The 19,323-nt window shown below is 37.8% G+C and overlaps 1 protein-coding gene across 1 annotated transcript in view; it reads right to left on the bottom strand.

Moving 5' to 3' along the window:
* Nucleotides 1-19,323, bottom strand: part of macrod2 (mono-ADP ribosylhydrolase 2) — a 37,297-nt gene that overhangs the window by 1,198 nt on the left and 16,776 nt on the right. Inside the window, exon 3 of the mRNA XM_016533434.1 lies at nt 17,986-18,087. Coding sequence (XP_016388920.1) covers nt 17,986-18,087 — 102 coding nt within the window. The remainder of the gene's footprint in view (nt 1-17,985; nt 18,088-19,323) is intronic.

Here is a 19,323-nt window from a genome sequence, read left to right as displayed (position 1 = left end):
GTGAAACAAAGCAAAACCAATGTTACACCGTGTCTACACCGGACGCGAGTGGCGAGGCGCGACAAAATACTATAGAACTCATAATCAGTGATGCTGTCTACACCATAGATATATATACATATCTATGGTCTACACTGGATGCGGCGCAGCATGACACGACAAATCCCCGACAGAAAACTGCTGCTGAGTTCTATTTATGACGTAGTGACACAAATTTCAAATGATTTTCAACGGTCACTTTGTCGCCGTTTTTAACACCGTGTCTACGCCACAACAGCTACTCACCTATCGAGAAGAAACAAAGCAACCTCGGCACCTGATCGCAGGCCTTCCGCTCCTTGAGTTCTCTCCAGCGCTGGAAAGTTGATTCGATATTTACACGGGTCCTACTTCTTGCCTTATGCCTTAGATTGTTCCGCAGACGTTTTCCTCTTTTGTTTCTTATCCGCCATCTCTATCTTTCTCTCGCTCGGCTCGGACTGAACGCTCTCTCCTCCACATCATAGACACGCCCGCCCCTTACTGCTGATTGGCTACAAGTTTGTTTTGCTAGTCGGCCCGAATCAGTTTTCTAAAGCGTTTTTGAAAAATCGCTTACCCCACCTTTAAATAAATTGTTGTTGTTGTTGTAACAATAATAATAATAATAATAATTACTTTTAAAAAACAAAAACAGGATTTGTATTGTTTATCAGAGTGTTAGGTCCAATTTCAGATATCCTCCATATCCACCTTGGAAAAGGAAATTAAACATAATAAAGGGATGAGCTATGGCCCTCTTACTTCCTTCAAGAGTCCCATTCTACAATGCCAAACATATTGGTGTTCCTGCACTGTCCTCAGAGCCCTGCACTCATGTTAGGTGAAGGCATATTGTGGTCTTTAAAAGCAGAAGTGACCTTGACCAATTATTCCATTTGCTCTCGCTCGGCTCGGACTGAACGCTGTCTCCTCCACATCATGAGTAGACACGCCCCTTACTGCTGATTGGCTACAAGTTTGTTTTGCTATTCGGCCCGAATCAGTTTTCTAAAGCGTTTTCGAAAAATCGCTTACCCCACCTTTAAATAAATTGTTGTTGTTGTTGTAACAATAATAATAATAATAATAATTACTTTTAAAAAACAAAAACAGGATTTTTATTGTTTATCAGAGTGTTAGGTCCAATTTCAGATATCCTCCATATCCACCTTGGAAAAGGAAATTAAACATAATAAAGGGATGAGCTATGGCCCTCTTACTTCCTTCAAGAGTCCCATTCTACAATGCCAAACATATTGGTGTTCCTGCACTGTCCTCAGAGCCCTGCACTCATGTTAGGTGAAGGCATATTGTGGTCTTTAAAAGCAGAAGTGACCTTGACCAATTATTCCATGTTTACCACTCTGCTAACTCAGGCTGCAAAAAAGCAGACATGACATAGGCTTTCTACAATAGGGCCTGCTCTTAGCCGGTGTAAATTACTCAGAGGAATTTTTTCCCCCTGCTTCTTGATCTCACGTTGCGGTCTATTCACTACCAATGCATCACAGCTTCACTTTCAATTAAACCGTCCACTTGCCAGCCCTTCTGCCACCGTCATCACTCAGACGCTCACACTCAGGGCTCGTTCTGCCGGAGTTGCTGCCGTACAGATGTGAACAGCGACTGCTCTGAGCAAGGTTCCTTGTAAAGAGCAGTGTGGAGGCGTAGGCAGAAATGGGTTGAGAGTGGAGAACAGAAATAAGACGAGACAAGTAATGCTTCATACATGTGTCAAGATGACAGGGCAGCAGTTAGTAGCCTTGTCAACTTCCTGTTAAACCATCCGCCTGCGTGTTCTTAACGCTATGTTAATTAATCATTAAAGTAAACCACTTCAATCAGCATGCGCACCCATTAAAGAGCGGTTTACACACGATATTAGACTGTGAGTGGACACGACAAACATGCAATTAAGTTCTCCTGACTGGACACAACATCTTTTGCTGTTCTTGCGTCTGCTATTTGCTGTGACTGCTGGTGCAGTTCTGAGAATAGCAATATAAATAAATTTTCCCTACGAGGCAAAGACACCTTGTCTTCCTGTTTGTCAGAGTAACAGAATCCATGATGAAGAAAAAAAAAAACACCACCAAACGGCAAAAATGTCTCAGACATTTATTCAGTCTCTTTCTTTTTTTTTCCTTCCTCCATTTTTCACTCTCACATTAGAACAGTGAATGACATTCTTTCAAATCAATCAACACCTGCGGAAGGACTGTTGAGAAAGCAAGAGAGAGAGAGAGAGAGAGAGAGAGAGAGCGTTAAGGGAGTGCTGGGCGGTATGACCAAAAATTTATATCATGGTATTTTTCAAAATTATACCGGTTTCACGGTACAAGACGGTATTTTTTTTTTCATGCATGACCGAGTGTTAACCATATTTTCTACTGATTGAGAGAGGAAATACTGCAGTATATTGACTTAGAATGCCCTATTTTACTATCGTGTGTGAGACGCGGGAGCTGATGGCAGGGGGCGGTGGATATTTGTGGCGGTCAATGTGGATATTGTGGATGAGTTCTTCTGTGTCATCACGTTCTATTAGTTCTACAGTTTCAGTTTCTGAACTTTCACGCTTAGTAACACATACAGCTGTTCCCTCACCACAGTGCAACACCCCTTTCAAACAGTGTCGCGTTCCGAACGTTGTTTAAGTGACATATACCAGTATTGCGGTATTTTCAAAATTCATATCATAACAAAAATAAAAACCGGTATTCGGTATGAACCGGTATACCGCCCAGCACTACGTTAAGGCACGTGCAAGTCTGCTTGCAGTTTCATTAGAGTCGAGACATTTGAAAGTATCTGTTGGGTTGTTAAGATTGAAGCCTCTGATGTTCCATGGCATGTTTAACTCAGGAGATGACTGGAGATAATTAATGCTGTGGCATTCAGTCTTAGCTATGGAGATTAAAGGCTTGAAGCTAAACAATCCCAGAAAGTTGGTATCAGCAGTTGTAATATAAATTGATCATTATGTGATCAGTGAAGTGAAGTTATTCAACACAAACACTTCTACTCAATGCTCCTCAGGGTTCTGATCAACTTATCAGAGTTTATTCCGCAATAAATGATGGACCAACTATTAACATTTGTGATCTTTAAAGGAACACTCCACTATTTTTGAAAATAGGCTCATTTTCCAACTCCCCTAGAGTTAAACAGTTGAGTTTTACCATTTTCAAATCCATTCAGCCGATCTCCGGGTCTGGCGGTAGCACTTTTAGCTGTAGCTTAGCATAGATCATTGAATCGGATTAGACCATTAGCATCTCGCTCAAAAATGACCAAAGAGTTTCTATATTTTTCCTATTTAAAACTTGACTCCTGAGATGCTAACGGTCTAATCAGATTCAATTATCTATTTTAAGCTACAGCTAAAAGTGCTACCGCCAGACCCGGAGATCGGCTGAATGGATTCGAAAACGGTAAAACTCAACTGTTTAACTCTAGAGGAGTTGGAAAATGAGCCTATTTTCACAAATAGTGGAATGTTCCTTTAAAATGCAAGGGAGGCAGAATTTAAATTTTTGGATGAATTATTCCTTTAAGAAATTCCAGAGAAAATACATAAAGAGATAGACTGAATTTCACCTATTTAAATGTTTTAGTTGTCGCCCGTTTCTTATCTGTGTGTACACTGCAAAAAAGAAAAGAACAAACAAATTCACCATATTGCCCCTTATATTTCCATCCATTTTTCAGGATAATCTTCATCTGCTCTGATTAAAAGCTCTTTCCCTCTCTGTCAAACCAATTGTTTGCCCTACTGCCAGACATTTTCTCAAAACAAACAGGGCTATTAGTTTTGGCTACTGCTTACAATGAGCTGACAGGAAACAAGGAAGCATGTGAAGATTTTGCATCTTTACACAGAATTTGCTTTTTTTTTTTTGCATTTATCTCGAATAATCATCCAACATGTAGTATTTATCCTTCATGTCAGTCTTTCCCGCCCTTTTTTGTCTCACGTACCCCTGTAGCCCCATCAGTAACGCTCAAGCACCATCATCGACATAACAGCTGAAATTGGGATTTTTATAATCTGATGCCATTGTTGATTTGAGAATGCTGCATTAAAGTCAAAGTACAAAAAAACAATTGTTTGATCTTCAGTAGTCTTTGTCAGGTTTACAGTTCCCATCTCACCTGGTTTAAAAAAAAGAAGAAAAGAAAAAGAAAAGAAACATCCAACAGCAAATCACTAGAAATCTGCTGCAAGACAGTTTCATGTTCCTTTGTGTCTCACAGCATTTCAGAACATGTGAGTGTTGGGCATTTTTTATAATTCTGCGGTTCTTAAAACACTTGTTCGTGTCACAATGGCAGTCTTAATCTGACGGGTGGGCTTGCCAACTATGCCATCAAAGGGCAACAAAACAGCACGCTGACAAGCTTTGCCGCTTATGAGGCCACGCTTAAGTCACTTATTTGGCCATTTCATCACAGTAATGGCAGCAGCCATGATCCCATTATGTGCCGAAAAGCCCGAGGAAGTTCAACAAATGCAGTTTGTGTAAGGTCAACTTCTGAATTGTGCTTTTGACAAACTCATCCAGCGAGTGCTGCAAATCAACAGCATTTCTGCATCTCCGTACATGACCCTGTGATCTATAGGCTTTACACTCATCTCTCTCACTGTCTTTTACTACATGCATGGTTCACATGTACTTTAATCACAGTGCAGCCATTGGCTCCATCTTATTTAAAACAGGGCCACTCAGTGGACGTAATCAAGCCTGTTTACAAAGATCCTTGGGATAAATATTAATAAAAAAAAAAAGATATCCAATCAACCCAGGTGATAAAAATTAGATACTGAAACAATTTAAGGGAATTCAATTACTGGATCTTGCGCCTTGCAAAATCACACAATTACCCCTTGAAGAAGTTATTAAGGCATGTGTTATCAGAGGGTTCAATGAAGGGCCAGTTGAGAAAACCAATAAACAGCAGTGTTTCCAGAACACAAGATAGACATTGCCCACTGTATCCTAGGCAACCAATGTTTTACTTTCAGCTCTCGCTGTCTTGTCTCTATCTCTCTTTGCTGCACAATAATAAAAGTGAGTGTGTGTGCATGTAAATGTGTCAGTATGTCACACTACATACATAGAAGTAGCAAATTAAAAATGCAACCTTAAAAATGGTTGCGTTATTAATCCCTTGTTTAAGTAACTTAAAACTGACAGGTAGTTTTGATGGATTTTGAACTGCTAATAAAATAAAAATGTATGTTTAACACTTGTATATTGTCAGGGATCACTTTTGACACCTTGAAAAATGAAACAACTTTTGTTGTATGTGTGAAACTGCTCCGGGTGTGTGTTCACGGGGTGTGTGTGTTCACTGCTGTGTGTGTGCACTTAGGATGGGATAAATGCAGAGCACTAATTCCGAGTATGGGTTAACATACTTGGCCACGTCACAATTAGAGCCCGACCAATATGGGTTTTTTGGGGCCGATATGATACCGATATTAGGGGGTTAAAAAAAGGCCGATACCGATAAGTCGGACGATATTCTTTGTGTATATTATAGTACAGTACCAGTCAAAAGTTTGGACACTTTCCCATTCGTGTGTCCAAACATTTGACTGGTACTATATATAGAATACAGTATATGCATAAACAGAATATATATACATAAACACATTTTTTGTGATCAAATGTGGTGATCAAACACTTATAATGGTGACAGAGATATGTAAGGGCATTTAACAATTTAACAATAAACTTTACTATCCAAAATGAGTCTGACATCCGCTCTGCTGGACAAACTAAGTAATTACACAATTTCAAGCATTTTATCTGCATTATATGTTCTGTAAAAAAAAAAAAGTTTCATATCAGCGGCATATTCGCCGATACCGATATATCGACGACAGGCTCATATCGGCCGATAATATCGGCAAAACGATATATCGGTCGGGCTCTAGTCAAAATCACTTTTTTTTTTTTTTCACTTTTTTTAAAACATTCATCCTAGAATGAGGATCTGATCATGGCCTTTACCAACTTTCAATTATTATAATGTGAAAACGCAGAAGAAAAGAAATGGATCACTTCTGAATGAAAATTATCAAATACTGAGCTATTTGAAAAATATACTCTCAGATCAGCAAATAAACTCTTATTTAATGACATTTGATTTCTGATTTCTTTAAGTATAGGTTGGAAAGTAGTTTGGAAATTTTGTAAAATGTTTAGCTTGATGGTAATGATCACAGTTTTGTGGACGGAAATATTTTGTTATAAACACAATTCTAAATATGTATTGTTAAATATTATTAATTATTAAATAATTGGCAGGGAACAAGTACAAAATAACAACATTCTGTAAATGTAGCCTTCTAAAAAATTGGATAAAAGCAATTTAAATAATCAAAAAATCTATACTTCAAAACTACAGCATTTTTATAGCATGTTCTCTTTAAAATTATCCTAGGAGACAGAAAAGTTCCATTAATTCAAGAATAACCCATACATATTTGCAGTTAAGCAGATGGGGGGAAAAAACTTCAAGGTTAATTTTAGAAGCTAACAATAATCAAATATCATAATTCCACCAACTACATCAAACACCACCTCTGTTGTTGCCTAGAGTAAAGAGCCCACTGAGACCCTGTCATCATGTGCTTATATGCCTTCCAACCTGCTTTCATGCAGTACTTCCTGGATTTGATTACAAAGAATTATTAGTCAGAAAATCGCATGAAGGCTTTTGAAATGCTATCTGGGCATAACAGAATTAAACTTCAGTGTGCTAAGCTGAAAAGTGGGGTTGGCTTATGTGGTTGTGCAATGAGAACAATAATATAACTCCTGTCAAGTCAATTGAAACTCATTTCCTACAAACGCCATTCGTCTGGCATTAGCATACAGATGAAGGAGAATGAGAGAACAGCCATGAAGCAGAGATCCATTCAATTGCATCTGTTAAAGTGCAGGACAGCTACACCACCATCAAAATCAATTTTCTCATACCACCATTTGATCTGCAAATCGCACACAGAAGCGCAGATAAAGTTACGCGCTAACGCGAGGAAAGTGCAGCCGCGTTTCAATTTAAACAGAGTCTAAATTTCACCCATTAATGCTGCTCAATTCTGAGTATTTTATAATTATGGGCTGTTAATTAAAGCTCAATTCAACTGCATTTATCCCAGAATTCATTGCAGGCCCTTAAGGGGGTTCTGTGTAAAACAGCTCACTTTGCAAAAGGCTCCACATAACTATAGAAAAGACGAGCGAACAGGCAACAGATCAAAAATTCTCAGGCTGATTACAAAGCGGAGTGCACAGAGGGAATGACTGACTGTTATGAAATGAGCGCCAAACATTGGGAGAGGTCCTTTACGGAGAAGGGGAGAAGAAAATCCAATTGTATCCCAGGCTTAGGGGTATTACTGGAAGGCGTAACTCTGATAAGCACATTGGTGGTCGACATTAACCTACATGTCTTTCAAAGAGAGGAAGAAAGCCCTCCGCTTGGCAAACAACCACCTTCAAAAACAGCACATGCTTTCTGAAATCTGTATTTGTGGAGCGCTGAACGGCCCATTATGAAAATGTTCAGAGGGGCCATTACTGCAAATATTCCCACCGTGGGCATGTAACCAAGCACCTAATAAGCATTTCTGCTAAGGCACACAGTTTCCCCAGAGTCTTGCGCTGGTAACTCAGACTCAGACTTCAATGAACAACTGAAAAACTAGCATTTAGTAAAAAAAATTAAAAAAAATAAAAAACTGACAAAACGGCAGGAAAAATGGACGTAAACATGGACGTATCTGGGGAAATTTGCAGCAAAGCAGCAGCACAGACAACGGGCAGCCAGCAGGTGGCTAGGCCGAACTAACTTCTGGGAAAGTGAGTTTCCACGAAATGGAATGGGATGCTGTCGAGAGGCAATGAATATATCATTGCTCTGTGCTTATTTTGACATGTTGTCTCTTTGCATGTGCATGTTTCCCACTCACCAAACCACTAAAAACCACATTTGATTCTAAATGTTTTGATTGATGCTCCGTTTTCTCTCAGATCTGAAGAGATCTTATTTTCCCTTCTCTTCAAAATGGTTTACATTTTATTTTATGTTAGCCAAAAACCAACTGCATGTCTGCAACTGCCCACGTGTACAAATATACAGAACCGAAGAGCTACATCCTCTCATCTCAGTAACCCGAGAATAAAGAAAGACGAGAGCCATCCGTCACAACTGCGACATCCCTGGAATACAAGCAGCTATCCAAACAAGCGCTTTGGATTTGGTCAAAACAACAGAGATGAGCACTGGCAGTTTGCATGAGAGGTCTGAATCGTTTTCTCAGGTTGCATTCAGGTTCAGGTTTCTCCTGGATACACAGTGCCCCCTTTAGGCCAAAATGTCAAACTGCCCAGCAGCTCCAGTGAAGGCTCTCTTTGATTCATTAGCATTTGACACACTCCAACTGAGAATGTAGTTTTGTTGAGAAGCTGGAAACACACAGTGGGATCCAAACATCTGAGACCACTAGTGATACTTACACTTTACAAACTACATTATAGTACATTATAGTACTACATTATCCTAAACGATCCTGAAAATACCTGAGAAAATCCCTGCACTTTTGCTTTCAGAGGCTAGAGGTCAAGCCACAATTATACAAGAGCGTGCAATTATACGAGAGCGTGAGACAGTTTCAGAATTGAGGTCAGTTTCATTTCCATTTGCAATCGGCAATGCAAATCTGGGGGAAAAAAGGGAAGGGAGAGAATGTGTGCGTGTAGTATTACAGAAAGCCCTGAGCCTGAATCCCATCATGCTGACAGTATTAACAGGGCTTTTTAAAAGTGAATTCAGTTCTGCACTCACACATACACACCCTCACAGTTATTTCACTGTTCATTAGAGCAGCAACTGCCATGGGCAGTGGCCATTGATTTTCAATCCTGATGCAACATTGCAACAATCACAAGTTTGCACATAAACTCACTTGCCTGAACTGTGGACTTGGATCTGAACTCTGTCAGTAAGTGTGTGTGTGTGTGTGTGTGTGTGTGTGTTTTAGAGGGTCTGTAATCAATATGAGCTTGAGAGCGGAGGTCAGGAACGCATTACATCAAAAACTGATTTTATTAAGTGCTAAAGCCTTGACCAGAAATACCAGACCAAAATGTCCACCCCACTTCCCTTCTTCATCCAGTCAAGCACACACAGACCCAAATACTCCCACCCCCCACCTCAAGAACTCTCTAACACACGCGTTCTTTCTCTTGCTCACATCACTGTAGAATCAATACTGCTGAAAATGACTTCGCTTTGAAGTCTTCAAATTGCCCAGGCTCTCTCGCCCTAAAATAATCACAGACATCAAAGAAAAACATCCTTGAAACAAGGACTGCTGTTACTGAACTTCTGCAAGACACGATTTACTGTAAGTTGAGAAGACTTCAAGCCTGAAGAAAAAGTTTCCCATCTGGGCTAGGAGGACAACCATCGCTGCTACCAATGCCTCCATTTTTCACATAGTGGCACTAGTAATAGAAGCAATGGTTGTCTGCGCTGATTTATGCATAAGAAAGTTTTTAATATGGTAAAATGTGTTAAGTTGAACTCACATCACTCCTCTGGTACTGGGTGACGTATCGAATATTAACAATATATTTGTAGTGATTTTGTTGGCAATACAAAATAAGCAACATTGTGAATATCATAATAATTAATTCATGTTTTATGTGGCCATTAAGTTTCTAAAACAGCATGTCCTAAAGAACACAAGTAATTTTACGATCCCACCAAGTGAAAATGAGAACATTCAGACAGAGATGGTTTTTAATAGTCATTACAGTGGCAAAACAATGTTAAAAGTTTGCAAATTCAATTTGTTTCTGAGAATCAGTTCAAACTCAAATAAATGTACATATCTTAATCATGACAAAAAAATGTGAAAAAAATATATTTAAGAAATTAATACTTTTATACAGCAAGGGCACCTTCAAATAATCAAAAGTGACAGTAAAACATTTATAATGTTATAAAAGATTCCTCTTTTTAAAAAAAAATTGCTGTTCTTAACTTTCAAATCATCAAATAATCCTGGTTTGATTAAAAAATAAATACAAAAAAAAAGTGTTTAAGATAGTGCTGTCAATTGATTAATAAAAGTAACTAATTAATCGCACATTTTTTCCAAAATTAATTGCGATTAATCCCACCTAACATTCAAGTTTTTAAATATACTTTTATATTGCAATAATTTCACATTAAATCTTCAAAAAATTAATGTAGAAACAACAAAGGCAGTATATTTATTAATATTTGTTTAATGGCATCTTTTTTATGAGTGAAGGTGATTATCAATACTACTGATGTCTTTAGGAAATAGTTTTTTTTCCTAATATTTAACCATTAACTACAGCCATTCAACATTACAGTATAATTGAGAGCTATCAATTTGAACATTTATTAGACTTTAAAAAAAGAACAGCTTCTAATTTAAGTGAACTTAAAATCTGACACGCATCTCTGTACCTTTTCACCGTAGCGCCATTTTGGAGAGTATCCACTGAACGCAAACTGCATTGAGGATCCCTGGCGCACCACACGGATGCGCTGTTTTTGTTCAAATCAAAGCGTAAATAAATTTAGAAAAACGTATCCGTGTGGTGCGGCTGACACAGAACAGCATACGCCGCACCTCTTCTAGTCGAACACACCGGCTAGTGCTGCAGGCTTATTGGCTCACTGACGCTGATGAGATTAACCCCTTAGGTATCGAAATTTGATACCGAACGATGAGACGTTTTCGATACTCGATGGTATCGAGGCAATTCGGGTCGGTGCCCAAAAAGTATCGAACTCGATACCCAGCCCTACTCAGAGATACATTCATAAACTCCTACCCCAAACTGCAGCAAATGTGTAGAACTTTGTGAATGTCAGAAGTTCAACAGGCACAGGTTCCATGTGCCTGGTCATTACCCTCTAAAAGATATGTCAAGATGTATACATTAAACAAAGAGATAGAAAATGAATGTGAATTTACTTTGTCATATCAAAAGATATCTTTAATGCTTTTAGCAACATAAGCTCCGATTTACATGTTAGGGTTCTTTTTTTGATGATGACAGAGTGTGTGCACGCTGGCCCTTTTCAGACTTTTGCGAGTAGTGTTGATAAGGAGTGCTCTTTTCCCACTTTCAAATGTCAATTACAAAAGAGCTGAGGCCCGTCTTCGGTTAAACATGCAAGTGCTCTCCATTAAGCTTTGTGACTCACAGAACATTTAATGCGCAGAGTGCATTAGACTCCATTACTGCATCCATCTGTGGCTGCGTCTCACCACACTACAGGGCAAAAGACACAGCTTTCCATTCCTTTCTGAAGAGCTCCCATAATTACAAAACGACACTCTCCCCTCCTGAGCACAAAGCCTGCATGACATCTTCAAATGGTGGAGCACCCAACCGTATGCTTCACACAACTCAAGTTTTTTTGTACTTTTTTATTTTTAGTTTAAGTTTTATGTTCCCTGCTTGTTTTTATTTTTTGCCAGACAGATATTTTTGGCATAAGTTTCAACGCTATATTTAACAGCTTCACCATTTTTTGATTCTGTGTTTGTTTTGCTTGCTTTGTGAACCAACACCTTGTGTGAAAACGAGAAAGGGAGAGCAGTTATAATTTCTGCACCTATCACGACCCTGATGTCAGTTGCTATTTCAATTAGCAGCTCTGACAAGAAATGTATTTCTATGAAAAAATAATTGGCCATCCAGAGAGTGATTTAAAAACCCATTTAACATGCTTACAGCCTCACCTCTCTCAGCATGCAGCATGAAGCCACCCCGAATTAATTACTGTTGCCATTTAATTTCATGCTGCCTGACATTTCCAATGCAAACTCTACAGGGTCTGAGTGTAAAACCAGCACACTTTATTAACTAATATTGTTGGATTAAAACAATTTTTTTGTTTTCAGTAATTCAAATGGATGTGAAGGCAACAAAACCATCTCAAGGGGGAATTCTCCAGAACCCGATGCTGATCAGGTGGCCTAATCTTTACAGTACAATCTATCTAATTGAATGTGGAAATACTGAAACATCAAACACTGACTGACAAACTCACATTTAAATAATATTTTAAATCAGCAATAAAATCACTTGAACTGTCCCATAGATGTTGTTTCTAATACATTTTTTAACTTTATCTGAGTACAGGACACTGACTGTTTCTATGGGAACCGGAGCTTCTAAAGGCAGCTGCAGTATCAGGATGACATTATCAATTGACCCTTCTCAGGAAATTTGATTGACAGGCGATCTGACCAATCATAATGCCGAATCTGCCATTTTGTCCAACAAACAAACAAACCAGACAGGAGAGTAGATTACCGTCGGTGGACTTGAACTTGAAAAATGGTGTGTATTGGCATCTTTCCACAATTGAAAAAAAGATACATTCTGATGTTCATTCATCTTTATTTCATGCTATAACTAGTAAAGAGGAAGAGATGTTTGGTACACATGCTGCTTGAACTGAGGCGCTACAGCTGTCACAACACATTAAAGAGCCACAAAACTGTATTTATTGTTTGAATATTTTTTTTAAAATGACTAAATTTGAAAGCTGAGACTTCACAAAAGTAACCTGCTCTGTCTTGTCTGTCAGCGTGTTGTCAGTGTCCTCTTTGCTCCGTAATGTATTTTTCACTTTGAAAACATGATGTGTGACATAGCAACAGTAACTACGTAACAGTAACGGGTCTTTGCGAAGGGTCAATTGGCTATTGGCTCTTTTATTTACAAGGTGGGAATTATTCTGCCATATTGCACATTGTAGTTTCTCCCATTCGTAGTAATAGGAGTAAACAGTCTTGGTATTCACTATATTCACAGACTGCAATCACCACTCCGTCTCATTTGGAACAATTCTCCCAAAAAGTCTGTCATTCTGAAGCCATTCAATAATGTTTTTCAGTGAAGAACAGCTTAAAGCTTGTATGACTTCAGAAGTTGTTGTATGGACCAATTATATGGTGCTTTTTTGGCCTTTTCCCATGTTTTTCTGGTTAATAAATGAAAAAGAGCAATATATAAGAATTACACATAACAGCGGTCACACCTTTCAAATACAGAGAGAACATAAACCCCAAATGAATTAATCCTTCTCACTTCTGGTCACTAATAAAGTCCTCAAACTCAAGTTATGGAATATAATAATATTACATGATCTGAAGAAGGCTTTTTGAGCAAAAGCCTCAAGAGGTTTCTTTATTACAGTAATATTCCTCAACGCTACATGCAATAAAAGCGGCACAGAGGAGTAAAAACTATTATTATCGGAAGAGGAAAAAAAAATAATAAAAACTTTACAATGGCCGGGTGGCTCTTGCATCAACCTCTCTGCATGATTAGGAGAAGAACCACGATAATCAGTCAGTTACACTCCTTTCTTGGATTTTTTTAAGACATTGTTTTTTTTCTGTGAGGGCCAGGAGACAGATAGAAGGCTGTCAGATAATGATGATAGATATATGTGGGGTAAAGTGGAGTCTGAGTCAGCTGGGAGTTTTTTGGGGAGGGTGGTTGTCTTTCTTCTAACATGTAAGATGCTCAAAAACAAACCGAATCCATTAGATGATGCAATTCTCCTCCTCAAGGAAGAAATTGGCAACTATTACAACTGCCCGATAGATTTATGAAATCTCGGAGGGATTGGAAGAGTCGTTCCTTCATCCACCTGTTTCTTCTAGAGAGTGGCTGCATTCAAAATTCCCTACTATATAGTAAGTGAAAAATAGTATGTTAGAAGAGTAGCATGTCCAAATTTACAGTATTCATAACACAGTATGCATAGGGTATCCGAATGGCCTGCTACTTCCACTAAGATTATGAAGTGCGCATCCTTTGGTATCCCATGAGGCCACAGGAAAGGAGTTGCAAATGGCAGTGAAGAGACACAACTGATGCTGGTAGGTCACATGACTGGGGCTGTGCAATTAATCGCATTCGATTGTCATGCGCATCTCGTCAGTAAAACCGGCTTTACTGACGAGATGCGCATGACAATCGCATGCGATTAATTGCACAGCCCTACACATGACAATAACAACATGGCCAATGTAGTACGTCCAGATTACATTTAGACTACACACATTCAAACTATGTAGAATAAACTTCTTTAACGGTTGCAAATGGACATAATTTCTTACTCAAAACAAGTAACCTTCACAGAAGGTATGTGATTTTGGACACAGCCAATGACTGTTCAGAGGGGAAGGACACGGGATGGTGTTGAGACTTACAGTGGGGACAAAACAGGCAAAATGTCTGCCACACAATTAGCTCAATTCATCCCAGATCTCACTTTTCCAGTCCAATGCAATAGTTAGTTGGATTAAAGTAAAAGTGTTTACAAGGCATTTTGTTGTTATGTAACCTGACATATTTCTGAGTGAAATTAGATATTCAAACAAAAGTTGAGGAGGACTTGAATTGAATCTAAATCCGCTGAGCAGAATAAAACACTTTTATGATTACAAAAATTCATAGCATGTTTAACATCAGCAACTGTTTTTTTTTTTTCCTAAGAGCACAATGCTGTAAACATTTTCAGCAGAACTACTGGAAACGGACAGTTCCCCGCAATCACAGAGATGCTTTCTGATTGTTCTTATCACTGTATTATAGCTTTGAGATGGAAACATCATTCCAGGAATCTAAACGCAAAAACACTGAAGCAAATGGGGCTTTAAGAATCAGTCCAGAGCACTGTTGCAATAATGCGATTACTTTCCTGGCCTGAGCCGCTGGCTTTTGATGGATGAACAGCCACCCGTCTGCCTGATAAGTCATCTCCCTCATACTCTAAAGCCTTTAAACCAATTACTTTCCTAATTCAATGCCACAAACCCTACGAAATGGTTTCACATTATTTTTATGCAACAACTGATGTGAAGAATGTGCCAACAAACTTGTTGAAATAAGCACTGAGAGAAGCTCAACCACACTGCAATCGAACATGTGATTCATTTTGATTCATTTTGCTTACTGCTCCAGTTTCACATCTATATGATTGCATCAGACACCGAGATTAGACCAGCGTCCCATTCAGCCTGTTCTCTTATTTCCTGTTTTCTATGTTGATTGACCTTACAGCAACCTTGCAGAAAGTTTCAGAGGGGAAGCTGTCTTGTAAACAAAAACTTTACAATGCAAAGGAGGAAAAAGTTTTTTTATCCATTTTTCTTATCTGTTTTTCTTCTTTCTCTGTTAATATGAATTCTTGAGTTGCCTTATAGCTTCCTAAGACTTAGCCTACAGCCTGAATGATGCACAGTCATATTGACATTAGGTTAAAAAAAAAATGCTTAACTTTAAAAGTACTGTTTCAACAGGCAAGTCATGTATATATTTGTGTATGAAACTGAATATATATCTATATACATAACACATGAGTAATAAAATGTACTGTTGTATGTGTATATGAGTCTGTGTCCTTGTGTGTACCTGCCTAGGGACTGCGGATGTAAATTAGCAATGTTGCTATAATCCGGCTTGTTTACATTCTGTATTACTACAAATGTTCATTAACATGCATTGTCCATATCAAATAAATAAAAAATAAATAAACATGCATTAAAATATACATTTATTGTTTACTGAAAATCATACGTCATATTTTGCTATATCAGCCTGCAGCCCTACATCACACTAAGGAAACTGTAGAAATAACCTAGTATGTGAGAGTAAATACACATTACGGAAATGTGAAACTCAGACAAGCTCCAGTCAAGTGATAATGATTCTACTAGTTTGCAAGGTTCACGGCTCACAGAACAGCAGTAAACTCAAAAGAAGGTTTAAATTCGTCTAAATATCCCAAAGCTCACAGGCATTGTTACTTCAATTAGGCCGCATAATGCCTGAACTACGTTGAGATAAACAAAAAACCTCAATCATTCACGAAACACATTTTTGTAGTTGTTGTAAGCAGAGCACAACACAGCTGTTAAGAGTTTCCATTTGATCGAACATGTGATTCATTTTGATTCATTTTGCTTACTGCTCCAGTTTCACATCTATATGATTGCATCAGACACCGAGATTAGACCAGCGTCCCATTCAGCCTGTTCTCTTATTTCCTGTTTTCTATGTTGATTGACCTTACAGCAACCTTGCAGAAAGTTTCAGAGGGGAAGCTGTCTTGTAAACAAAAACTTTACAATGCAAAGGAGGAAAAAGTTTTTTTATCCATTTTTCTTATCTGTTTTTCTTCTTTCTCTGTTAATATGAATTCTTGAGTTGCCTTATAGCTTCCTAAGACTTAGCCTACAGCCTGAATGATGCACAGTCATATTGACATTAGGTTAAAAAAAAAATGCTTAACTTTAAAAGTACTGTTTCAACAGGCAAGTCATGTATATATTTGTGTATGAAACTGAATATATATCTATATACATAACACATGAGTAATAAAATGTACTGTTGTATGTGTATTTGAGTCTGTGTCCTTGTGTGTACCTGCCTAGGGACTGCGGATGTAAATTAGCAATGTTGCTATAATCCGGCTTGTTTACATTCTGTATTACTACAAATGTTCATTAACATGCATTGTCCATATCAAATAAATAAAAAATAAATAAACATGCATTAAAATATACATTTATTGTTTACTGAAAATCATACGTCATATTTTGCTATATCAGCCTGCAGCCCTACATCACACTAAGGAAACTGTAGAAATAACCTAGTATGTGAGAGTAAATACACATTACGGAAATGTGAAACTCAGACAAGCTCCAGTCAAGTGATAATGATTCTACTAGTTTGCAAGGTTCACGGCTCACAGAACAGCAGTAAACTCAAAAGAAGGTTTAAATTCGTCTAAATTCGGCTCACAGGCATTGTTACTTCAATTAGCCCGCATAATGCCTGAACTACGTTGAGATAAACAAAAAACCTCAATCATTCACGAAACACATTTTTGTAGTTGTTGTAAGCAAAGCACAACACAGCTGTTAAGAGTTTCCATTTGTTGGAATCAATGGTTCAGCAAAGATCACATTTCACGGATGCTTTTGTCAAACATTTCGGACATGAACTGCAATCACTCTCTGTGGCAGGAATGTTAAACTATTCCTCTCAATGAATGACACGGAGATAAACATCTTGAATCAAGAACATGTCTAATCAACGACAATCTCCCACACAATATATACTAAATGCTTAACTGAGTACTTGCATCGGGTTACCACAATTTTCTCTCTTTCTTGCCAGGTTTCCATGACTTGAGGTAAACCATGACAGTGTTATCTGTCTGCTCTCACCACAGTGGAACCCAGTTAACATATGCCTATTTTTGCAGAATGTCTACAATAAAACCACTGCTTTTGCTTCAGAACAAATATATTTAAAACAGCCCCCACACTAAAGAGGCAATAATAGGAACAAATAAATAGATTTTTTTTTTTTATCACTGCAACATGACAACAAAACAATCAACAAGCCAGTGAGACAGATAATACCATTTCACTCTGTAAACAAAAGAAAAAGAAACCATTTTACAAGTTTGTTCCTTGGCATCCTGTTTCATTCTGAATAGGAATAGAATCATCCCTGTGAAAGAACATTCACGGCATATCAAAACAAAGAAATAAACAGCAAAATGGACTGTGGAGAGAAAACACACTGCAAAGACATAAATATACATAAGCAGAAATCTCATCTGTCCTGTAAAATGCATCAGAATAAACAAGGAAAAAAAATAGTCATGCCTGTACCATTTACAGACACCAGAGGTCAGGCAAGCACAACAAATGCAAAGTGGATCCTAGACTATACAAAACATCCAGCAGGAGTAAAAGTAAAAATTAAAACATGAAAATCACAGTGCCACACTTGTGCACTAATTGCCTTGCTAAGGTAATTTAGCTTTAAAACTGCAACTGATCAGAAACAGCAAACTCACCAGCATTCACTATGGCATCCAGCTCCAGGATGGTAATGTCACCTTTGTACAGAGACACTTTGTCAGTCAAGGAGAAAGACTTTTGTTCTTCTTCCTTAGTAGCTGTATGGTAAAGATAGAGTAAAGATTAATTTATGGAAAAGCTACTATTTCAGCTAATATTGCATGTTGACTCTCTGTATTGATTAGAACGATACAAGTTCATCAAAGGTCCTACAACACTCTACTGACACACATCCGCTCTATGATCACTCTATAATGACAAGCATTGATCTTTTAAATAATGCAACTGGACTGGATGATATCAAATGAGAAGCAGAGTGACACCACACTGTGGCCACTGGTCAAAAAGAAAACAACAAACATCTGGTCAGAGATGTGGCCTATTGGACGAACATACTCCGGTATGTCACACTGTGGTGCATTTTGCGGGTGAAAAAAAAAATAAAAAGATCTCACCTTTTTTTTTTTTCTTTCAGCAAGGATGCATTAATTGTTCAAAAGTGACAGTAAAGACATTTGCAATATGTTACCAATTATTTTAGCTTTAAATAAATGCTGTAGTTTGAACTTTCTATTAATCAAACAATCCTGAAAAAAGCATCACGGTTTCAACAACAATATTAAGAAGCGCAACTCTTTTCATCTGTAATAATTTTCTGAAGGATCATGTGATATTGAAGACTGGAGTAACGGCTGCTGAAAATTCAGCTTCACCATATTCTTTAATGAATGAAAAGTAAAAAAGAACAGCATTTATTCAAAATAGAAATATTTTGTAACAATATACACAGTATACACTACCATTCAAAGGTGTGGGGTCAGTAATTTTTTTTCTTCTTTTTTTTTAAAGAAATTAATGCTTTTATTCAGCAAGGATGTGTTAAATTGATAAAAAGTTTTAATAAGGGCTTATATTGCTAGAAAAGATTTCTATTTTGAATACATTTTTAACTTTATTCATCAAATAATCCTGAAAAAAGTATCACAGGTTCCAAAAAAAATATTAAGCAGCACAACTGTTTCCAACATTGATAATAAATCAGCATATTAGAATGATTTCTGAAGGATCATGTGACACTGAAGACTGGAGTAATGATGAAAAATCAGCTTTGCATCACAGAACTACATTTTATTTTAAAGGAGACATATTATGCCCCTTTTTACAATATGTAATATAAGTCTCTGGTGTCCCCAGAATGTGTCTGTGAAGTTTCAGCTCAAAATACTCCACAGATCATTTATTATATCATTTTGAAAATGTCTATTTTGAGTGGAAGCAGAAACACGCTGTTTTTCGGGCCTGTCTCTTTAAATGCAAATGAGCTACTGCTCCCC

This window comes from Sinocyclocheilus rhinocerous, unplaced genomic scaffold (genome assembly GCF_001515625.1).
Source record: "Sinocyclocheilus rhinocerous isolate Xijiao unplaced genomic scaffold, SAMN03320098_v1.1 scaffold1515, whole genome shotgun sequence".
NCBI classification, from domain to species: Eukaryota; Metazoa; Chordata; class Actinopteri; order Cypriniformes; family Cyprinidae; genus Sinocyclocheilus; species Sinocyclocheilus rhinocerous.
The sequence above is the reverse complement of the archived record's forward strand: the minus strand, read 5'-3'. Positions and strand labels throughout refer to the sequence as shown.